At 32.2% G+C, this 9,820-nt stretch overlaps 3 protein-coding genes across 4 annotated transcripts; all 3 read left to right on the top strand.

The window, feature by feature from the left end:
- The first annotated feature begins 1,637 nt into the window (after positions 1-1,637).
- On the top strand, positions 1,638-3,655 carry LOC106357902 (spermidine-binding periplasmic protein SpuE). Of its 2 annotated transcripts, none has more exons than XM_048736578.1 (5): positions 1,638-2,077; positions 2,151-2,384; positions 2,471-2,788; positions 2,868-3,029; positions 3,110-3,655. In XM_048736578.1, exons 1-5 carry the CDS (start codon positions 1,685-1,687, stop codon positions 3,542-3,544), a joined length of 1,542 nt encoding a protein of 513 aa, XP_048592535.1. In that variant the 5' UTR covers positions 1,638-1,684; the 3' UTR covers positions 3,545-3,655. The 2 variants fall into 2 exon arrangements, with proteins under 2 accessions (XP_048592535.1, XP_048592536.1); XM_048736579.1 differs by having other exon boundaries at positions 1,647-2,077; positions 2,154-2,384.
- A 2,498-nt stretch (positions 3,656-6,153) lies between these two features.
- LOC106357903 (ubiquitin-NEDD8-like protein RUB1) lies at positions 6,154-7,266 on the top strand. The gene is made up of 3 exons (XM_013797622.3): positions 6,154-6,409; positions 6,574-6,833; positions 6,974-7,266. The coding sequence occupies exons 1-3, from the start codon at positions 6,317-6,319 to the stop codon at positions 7,089-7,091; spliced, it is 471 nt and encodes a 156-aa protein (XP_013653076.1). The 5' UTR covers positions 6,154-6,316; the 3' UTR covers positions 7,092-7,266.
- A 237-nt stretch (positions 7,267-7,503) lies between these two features.
- BNAA07G06890D lies at positions 7,504-8,040 on the top strand. The gene has a single exon (XM_013797623.3). The coding sequence runs from the start codon at positions 7,599-7,601 to the stop codon at positions 7,815-7,817; it is 219 nt and encodes a 72-aa protein (XP_013653077.1). The 5' UTR covers positions 7,504-7,598; the 3' UTR covers positions 7,818-8,040.
- Positions 8,041-9,820: the final 1,780 nt, after the last annotated feature.

Raw genomic sequence — 9,820 nt, forward strand, 5'->3', positions numbered from 1 at the left:
TCTACACATCAAAATCAAAATCATTCAGACCCGAGAGGATCCAACTCAAGCATCATACATAAATTTATAATATCCAAGTGACACCTAATTTAAAAATCCAAAAAAATTAATCCCGAAAGAAACAACTTGTACCTCAATGAGTATCCGAATGTCCATACTTAACTGATTTTGCAAATAGATTAAAAAGGAAACTCTTTCTATATATTTGGCAAAAATAAGAAAAATAAAAAGATTTTTTTATTTAATAGAATAGTTATATGAAGTGAAACATTAAGTGATAATAAATGTAATACTTTTTAATTATTTTGATTTAAATTATTATCTTGTTCATATAAACTATGCCTTTGAATTATGTGTTTTGCTATGTAATTTTTCACCAATTGGAACTAAGACAAAAGAAAGTTTTAGTAAAACATATTAAACCAAACTATTAACCATATGCAAAACTCGGTTATCTTACATTTTTATTTTTTTTATAATTGCACAAAGTTAATATTGATTAACTAATAAATAAAAATCTACATTATTACTTTTACGGTAAATATAATTAATGATGTGATATATTGTTAAAGTAATATAATTAATGAAATTACTAAAATAAAACTATACTTATATTTTTATACATTAATATTTGTTTTTCATAATTAGTGTTTTATATTTTATATATGTCGTAATATAACTAATTGTATTCAAAAGATCCGGATCGAATCAGATAATATGGTTATTTTTGGTACAAATATCCAAACCCGTTTCAAATACATTGGTTATTTAGATATTTTAGGGTCATATACATCAGAACCAAACTCATCCAGACTCAAAAGGATTCAACTCAAAATCTACACATAAATTTATAATATTCAAGGAGTGAGTAATTTTAAAACAAAATAAAACGATACCCGAAAGGAACGACTCGTACCTAAGTGGATATTTAGTGTTCATGCCTAACTGATTTTATAAACTAATATAAATGATATTTTTTATGTGTTTTGCTAAATTAAGTGAAACTGAAAGAGTTTTTTTTATTTAGTAAGCAATTATATTGAGTGAAAAATTAAGTGACAATGAATGTAATTCATTTTTATTATTTTGATTTAAGTTATGATTTTATTCACTAAACATGTTTTTGAATTATGTTTTTGGCTACGTAATTTTCCACTGATTGAAAAAAAAAATGTTATAGTAAAACAAATTAAAACAAACGCTTAACCTTATGCAAAACTCAGTTATTTTGCTTTTTTGATTTTATAATTGACACAAAACTAATATTGATTAACTACTAAATAAAATCTACACTATTATTATTATGGTAATATAATTAATGATGTGAAATATTGTTAAGACAATATAATTAATATGAGTGAAATATGGAAATACAATTAATGTAGTACTGCTATCTTCGTTTCCAAACAATTTTCAGTTATAGTACTATTCATGTTTCCAAACATTACTAAAGTGTACTTCAGTTTTAATAATATAGATGGCTTCACTTTGTTCTTCTGTTTCCATATTATCCCGAGTGTTAAAGAAAAAAGAAAACGGTTCCCCACAAATGAATCAGTGCTACTCCTTAAGGCCCAATTTAAGGCCCGTTAAAATTAGTCCACCAAGCCTAATCGGTCAAGAATCAAGATTATAACTTATTAGAAGAAGACATTGAGTCGTTGGTTTTGTCGGAAGAGGACAAATGGCTACCGCGGCGTCTCTTTCCCTGAAACCGCCAGCGAGATTCTTATGCGGCGGAGAGCGGCGAAAGAGAACCGCAGCTGGATTCTCAGTCGCGCGAGCTTCTCAAGGAAACACGTTTCACGAGAGCATGGTTCGTCTCTCTGCCTCGACTGTGCTTATCCTCGGATTAAGCCTCCGCGTCTGCTCTCCGGCCTCCGCTAGAATACCTCCGCCAGTAATCTCGACTCATTCAGTTACACAGAACGAAATCGACTCAGATACTCTAGTGGTTGAAGAGGAAGAGAGAAGATTGGAAGCAGAGTTCGAAGCATACAAGGCTAAAGTCTACTCTCTGACCCTACCGCTAAAACTCATTGCCTTGCGTGGTTCCGTGCCGCCTTCATGGATCAAGGTTCATCTGCCTTCTCCCACTGTTATCATTTTGCATCTTAGCTTATTATTATAGTTTGAAATGTTTCGTTTAGGAGTTTATGAGCTCACAAGGGAAGAGAGTGAGGTTAAAGACGAGATTCTTGGCGAATCTTGAAGACATTTTCTTTGATCTATCGAAGCCTGCTAACAAAGGGAAGTCAGTGTCTGCTGATATGATCAGCCTTGGTGATTCTTGGCTTAGTTTTGCAATCAAGGAGAAGCTTATTGAGCCAATGAAAGGTGTAGAAGTTCAAGATTGGTATAAAGGCTTGAGTGATAAATGGAAGGTGAGAATGTGTTTCATTGTCTCTTAACTTGGAATGCTTTTTCTTTTTCTTTTTTGGGGTTCATTTCATGACTTAGAATGTCTCAGGTTTATCTCCGCAGGAACTATGCTGGAGAACAAGCTCCTGAGGGTGAAACGTGGGCTGTTCCATACCGATGGGGGAGCATGGTAATAGCATACAAGAAGAGCAAGTTTCAGCAGTATAAACTGGCTCCAATACAGGACTGGGAGGATCTGTGGCGACCTGAACTTGCAGGGAGGATCTCAATGGTGAATTCTCCTAGAGAGGTTGTTGGTGCTGTTCTCAAGTACATGGGAGCATCGTACAACACCACAGACCTGGATTCACAAGTTACTGGTGGAAAAATCGCTGTGGAGACAAATCTAGCATCGCTTATGAAACAGGTTTCGCAGAAACTCTTTATAATTTTTTGAGTAAAATGGAAAAAGTTTGGCTCATCTTTGCTTCACATTTTGCTCGCAGATTAGACTGTTTGACAGTAACAACTACTTAAAAGCTTTCAATGTAGGAGATGTCTGGGTCACCGTTGGTTGGAGCAGCGATGTTATCCCTGTCGCCAAACGTATGTCTAATGTTACAGTGATTGTTCCCAAGTCCGGTGCCACCTTATGGGCTGATCTATGGGTAAACATTCTTGATCTAAGTACCATATAACATATCTGGACACTAACCAGTGAAGCATCATTGTTTTTTTCTTTCCAAAGGCAATTCCAGCTATACCTGACTCTGGTAAAGAAGCTGAAGCGCTAGGAGGACGAGCCCGAGGCCCATCTCCATTAATCCACCAGTGGATAGAGTTCTGCTTGCAACCCGCAAGATCATTACCCTTCACACGGGAAGTGATCCCCGGTGCGTCTCCTTCAGCTATTGAGGGTGGTCCCCTGGTTAGAGAACCCGAAGTAACAAAGAAAAGCAGAGCAAAACTGGACACGAACCTCGTCTTGGGTGTTCCTCCTCCAGAGATCTTGTCTAAGTGTGAGTTCTTGGAACCTTTACCAGAGGCTACGCTATTGGAATACAGGCTTCTGATCGATACTGTAAGGAAACAAAAACAAGGACATGGCCTTGTGGAGAAACTTGAGGACATTTTTTCGAGTTTTAGGACAAAGCTTCACTCACGGATGAAGAAAAACACTTGAAAGACTTGTCACAAAAAAAAGTGGATACATAATCATTTGTATGATTACATAGAGCAACCTCTGTCAAATTCTATTTTTATAATATAAAACCTGGTTAGTTTCTGACGTTAATAATTGTTTTAGTGAAAAAAAAAGTAAAAAGTCTCCAAACAGCTATAATGATATTATAAAAATATATATAAGCACAGATAACCAGGTACTTAAAAATTTGATGCTGAGGGCATCCCCAATCCACTCTATTTTCTCTTTTAAAATATAGTTTAAAGTAAAAATGTTTTAATAATACTCTATTTTCTACTTTATAATAGTATAAACCTATTTTTTACTCTATATATAGAGTAAATTTTTCATTTTTTGTTCATCACTCTATTTTTCACTCTTAAATAGAGTACCATTAGAGAAACATTCAACTCTATAATCTATTATAGAGTTACTCTATTTTAGAGAAAAAAATAGAATAAACCATTAGAGATTGACTTATGGCATGTTTATTGGGGGTTCTTAGCGTTATAAAAGAACCGTCTCTTAACTTTTAGCGTTATATAAGACGGTTTTTAACTTTTTTTAGAAACTCATCCTAAACCACCTCTCCCCCCCTTCCCACCAATAAACATGGCCTTACTTGGCTGGGAACATAATCGGAGCACGCACTCAGATCGGAGGCCTTCACGACCATTCTAGTTTTAGTGGACAAGTGACTTTTGAACATGAAATAACAACGAAAACTCAGGCAATGCTGCAAATTGCACACCACTAACATTATGCAGAGTGTGGCTTCTTTTTTTAATTGCATTGTGGTTGTCTGTGTAAAGGCATAATGTGCTTACTTTTACACTTAGCATAAGATGTTTCAACGTTCTTTCCCAACCTATTATACTACTCTAAGTTGTAAATTTAGAAAGTTTCTGAAATCCTCTTTAATCAAGTGGTTTGACTAAATATTTATTAATGTTTCTACACCACCAGGTCTATGTTTCAATTTCTGAAAAAGTTAATTTATTAAACAATTATGCAGACTACGGAAGAAAAGCTTATAAAGAATCTTCAACATGATACAAGTAAACCTGATCAGACGTGGATCTTCATAGGACGACTATGGTGATGCAGATAGACGTAGAAGCTAGATATGGTATTTTTGTTCCCCCAAATTTTCAACAAAAATTTGGTGCAAATTTTAGTGAACTAGATTATATTAGATTAATGATAAAGTAAGTTTTTTTTTGCTAAATGGTAAATATTCACTAATAAAAATGATAGTTTCTACAAGCTGCTTAAGCCGCAAAGAAAATAGAAAAAGACTTTTTGGAATATAATGAATGAATATCATTTTCAAGTTGCTTAAGTTTTTTTTTTTTTTTGGAAACTAAGTTGGTTCATATGTTTGAATATAACTGTTTAGGAATGGTATATGTAGTAGCCATGAATGTGAATAAGAATGGTTGGTTAATTTTCTTATGTCCAACTAAAATAGTCTTACTGAGCTTTATAAATAAAAGATAAATCTCAATGGCAAAAATTGTTAATTTAATTTGTTATGTTACTAAGGAAATGGTCCAATTATAATTTTTGTACAACAGATTCTTATGGAGCAATTATTTTTTAATTGATATAATTTATTTATAATTTTTATAAATATTTTTGACTATATGACATGTCTCAGTGACCTTCAATTTAGTTATTTTCATTTTGTTTCCTGCATTCATCGTTATTCATCTAATCATTCCAATTCCAAGAAAGAATATATATTTGTTGAAAAAAGAAGAAGATGATTTATACAAAAAAAAAAAGGAAAAATTGTTTTTTAGATCAAAAAAATGATAACTATGTCCCTTTAGACTAATCTCATATATTTAGTGTCTCATTAGGCTAATTATTTTCAAAATGGCAATAATGCCCTTAAAATTGTAATTTTCAAATATAATAAATAATGAATTCGTTTTTTTTAAATCGATTTTTAAAAAAATATGAAAGTGAATATTCCCAAATATTTTGTTTTCATATTTTTAGGAACTGATTTTTTATCCGTAGAATACAGTTAATCTGTAGAAACCGGTTTCTACAGGTTTTAGAATTATAGAAATGTGTAGATTTTGATTTCTACATGTTTTAGATTTACAGTAAATATGTAGAAGTCGGTTTCTACGTGTTTTAAATGTATTCTAATGTGTAGATTTTGATTTCTAAAGATTTTAGATCGGTAGATTAAGCGCGGAATGTGTATTCTAAACATTTTTAGAATACTCTTATTTACGTAGATCACATATTCTAAACATTGTAGATTCAATGAAAAAAGTGGATTTCATTTTCTACTTCGTAGAATGTCATTTCTACTTTATTTAGAACATAATCCGAAATTTATGATTTAAATTTTTTTTAGAACTGAAAAAAATATCACTAAGTTCATATAAGTATTTTATCAATAGTTATCATTTTTTTAAAAAAAAATTGTTTGTAAAACTATTTATTAAATTTATTTTCAAAAATATTAAAGGTATTATAGATAAAACTTGCACAAAATAGATATTAGTGTTAAAGGACATAATTATCATTTTTTGGTGTAAAAAAATAATTTTCCCAAAAAAAAGAAAATTGTTTTTAAGAAAGTTCGGAATAAGAAGAAATAGCGTAGACCAAACGCGTATCACGAAATTTGTGGATTTTATTCCAAATCCTTCAAAACTATTCCAATTATTTATTTTATATATAAAGATACTCACAAAGCGAGAGATAAGAGAAATCAAATCAAAAAGAGAATTTAAGCAAGAAAAGAAAATGCAGATCTTCATCAAAACCCTGACGGGGAAAACCATAACCCTAGAGGTTGAAAGCAGCGACACCATCGACAATGTCAAATCCAAAATCCAGGTCAGGTCTCTCTTATTCCACTCACTCTTAGCGTTTTCGCTGCCTCGATTGATCGAAGTTGAAGATTCTTAGATCAGCTTCTCTTAATTGCTTTGTGAGATTTATAAAAACTGAATTAAGATTCTTGATTCTGATTAGTATGGATTCTTGATTGTTGTAAACAGGACAAAGAAGGAATACCGCCGGATCAACAGAGGCTGATATTCGCTGGTAAACAACTAGAAGATGGTAGAACCCTTGCGGACTACAACATCCAGAAAGAGTCAACTCTTCACTTGGTCTTGAGGCTTAGGGGTGGCACCATGATCAAGGTCAAGACTCTCACTGGCAAAGAAATCGAGATTGATATCGAACCTACCGACACCATTGATCGCATCAAGGAGCGTGTTGAGGAGAAAGAAGGCATCCCTCCTGTTCAACAGAGGTTATATTTACTTTCTTATCTTCTTTGCCATTTGTTGATTATACTCTGCGTGCAAGCTTATAATCTAACATATAACACTGATTTACATGAGTATTTTGGTGGATGCTTATCATTCTCTCATGGTGGATTGTTTTTGGCAGGCTCATCTACGCTGGAAAACAGCTAGCTGATGACAAGACGGCAAAAGACTACAACATCGAGGGAGGCTCTGTTCTGCATCTGGTTCTTGCCCTTAGGGGTGGTTTTGGTCTTCTCTAGAAGTTAGCTCTTTTTCTCTTTTCTCCACAGTTTCTTTTCTGTGATTAATAAAAAAAAAAAGGTGAATGCGATTTGGGTTTGATGCTTTGCTGTTTTAGTGGGTTTGGAATCTATGTACCAATAATCTGTTCAATATCGATCGATGATACATGATTACATATAGTTTTTTTCTTAAGTTGGATTGGTTATTTTTGATGAATATCTTACTGCGAGTTGGGTTGGACCAGGCTCTGAGTTGAAGAATAATAAATATAAAAAATTGACAGAACTATATTCACTAGGTAAGCATTTATTCATCTTCCCCCATATGAGAAGTGACCGTTGCTGATATTCGAACGTTAAGCTTTACAGACATAAACGGTTTGGAAGAATCGGATTCTTCCAGAGACTCCCTACGAAATCATATATTTATATTTTAAGTCAGAGAAAGAATCAAACCAACCAAGACTCCAAGAAACACATTCAAATCAGAGAAAGAAACTAGAAAACTAGTTCTCAAGATCTCAGATGGGTTTGGTGGTGGTTATATCTCTTCCTCTGATTTTCTTTTGTCTTCTTCTTGGATTCGGTTGCTATTTCCTCGGCAAAACTCGCGGCCGTCGTGAGATTCAAACAAATCCTCAGGTGTACGGTGCTCCTGCCCCACCTCCCGGTGCAACCATCTCTGCCGCCTCCTCTCCGCCGTTGTTTCCTCACGCCAAGCCCGACAGTTCACACAACGTCTGATTTTCCATCTCCCTATCTCTATTGGAAGATGATTTTGCTTGATCTATTGTGAATTGCTGTATCTTTTCTTTTTTCTCTAGCGTTCTTGAGAATATGTTTCTTTCTTGATTTGTGTATATTTCTTATGTAAACTAGAGAGCTTTGATGTCATTAAGAAAGTTTAACGAGTAGTATGGACCGTATGGTTTCAAGTATTTGATAACATAGTGTATTCAGCCAATAATAATTTCGAATATAGATATATGATGTTTCTGCAAAGACGAGAGTCCCATTTTAGATTTAGACCAAAGAAGCAACACTTCAAACTTGTGCTGTTTTAACGGAAGCAAAATCTTGATACTTGATAAATTTGGAAAATGGGTGAACTGTATTGTACTTAAGAGATGAGTTCCTGATTAAGGTGTTCTTAAGTTCCAATGTTATTTTTGATCTCAGGTAAAGATAGCTTAGTAAAATAGATGGTTGTAACAGTTGAAGCAAATGTTAAGTCATTTGCAAACGATAGTATTCATATATGTATTGTCTGATTTGTAACCGGCTTAAAATTACATCAAAATATCAACGAAAAACTCTCTACCATCAGAAGTAAGATTTTTGAAACGGTAATTTCTCATCAAAATTGTTTGATCGTATAATTCAATAAATATTCGTTGTCCGTTAGGAGTCTATTTAAAATGGTCTCCGCTCTATAAATTTACAAAATTTTCAATCATTTTATTTATATTTAACTATTTGAAAACATACAAAAAGCTTATTAGCTAATTATTCATGCCAATGTTTCTGCATGAAGATTTATATATTTTTCATGGGAAAATATTGTGTTTTGTCGGCGATTAGACGTCATACCTACAAATTTAAAATGACACAAATAATATATAAGGTAAAAACTACATCTATAAAATTAGTTTTATTATTTTAGTTGATTAATACAAAATCATATTAATTTTTAAATGATTATTAAAATATATTTTATTAATACTTAATGTATATTTTTTTTCTAAATAAGTATTCTCATATATATATATATACATATATTAAATACAAACAAATAAAGACGAGGAATGGATCCATTTTAAGAGTTGACTAGTATTGTTTCCCATGCTATGCATGGACACATTTTATTTTTAATATAAAATATAATACAAAAAAATTAAATTGCTTTAAAGTATATGAGTATTGTAAATATATGGGTTTTGTTAATATAAAAATATATGTGTTTCTTATATGATTGTTTAAGTATAATTTCTTTTATCAAATATGATTAAACAGTAATTATAAAATAAATATATATATATATATATATATATTTTTTTTTTTTGTTAAAAATGTACACATTAAAAAATTGTGTAATTAATTTTCACAATAAAATCAACAAACATCATGCAATAAGAAAAAAAAAAAACATCAGTATACTAATTACTGTTCTTTTTTACCGGCAAACATTTATCTTCTATAAAATCTTCCCAAAACGTAACAAAGAATAGTGAAGTGAGATCAAACAAAAATTAATAGTTTCATAGACGGAAAAAGGGCCTATTTCAACATGAACTTTACCCGTCGTGCCTATTCTTTTCCGAACTTTGTAGTAGTGCATTTTCCATACTGAACTAAGCAAAAATTTAAATATACAGCATGAACTTTAATGCATCGTGCCTTTTTTTTTGCAGCAGCAAACGACTATTCTATTACTCAAACTTGAGGTGGTCTAGGTAACCAGACCAGAATAGAACAACCAATAAAACATAGAGATCTATGAAAAGAACGTGCATTCTTAGCTAGCGAATTTGTATTCTCATTTTGCATCTTTGGTAAATAGCTGATCTTGAATCTCATCGTACCTTTTCATTCCCGGAATTTTAGTAGTGTATATTCTATACTGAACTAAAGAAAAATTAAAAAATACAGCATGAACTCTTAAAATCGTGCTTCTATATATATTGACCATCAAAGGTGTTAGTCATCCGTTAATTTATCAAAACAACATCATTTTGGATAACATCTGT

Source organism: Brassica napus, chromosome A7, assembly GCF_020379485.1.
Source record: "Brassica napus cultivar Da-Ae chromosome A7, Da-Ae, whole genome shotgun sequence".
Lineage (NCBI taxonomy): Eukaryota > Viridiplantae > Streptophyta > Magnoliopsida > Brassicales > Brassicaceae > Brassica > Brassica napus.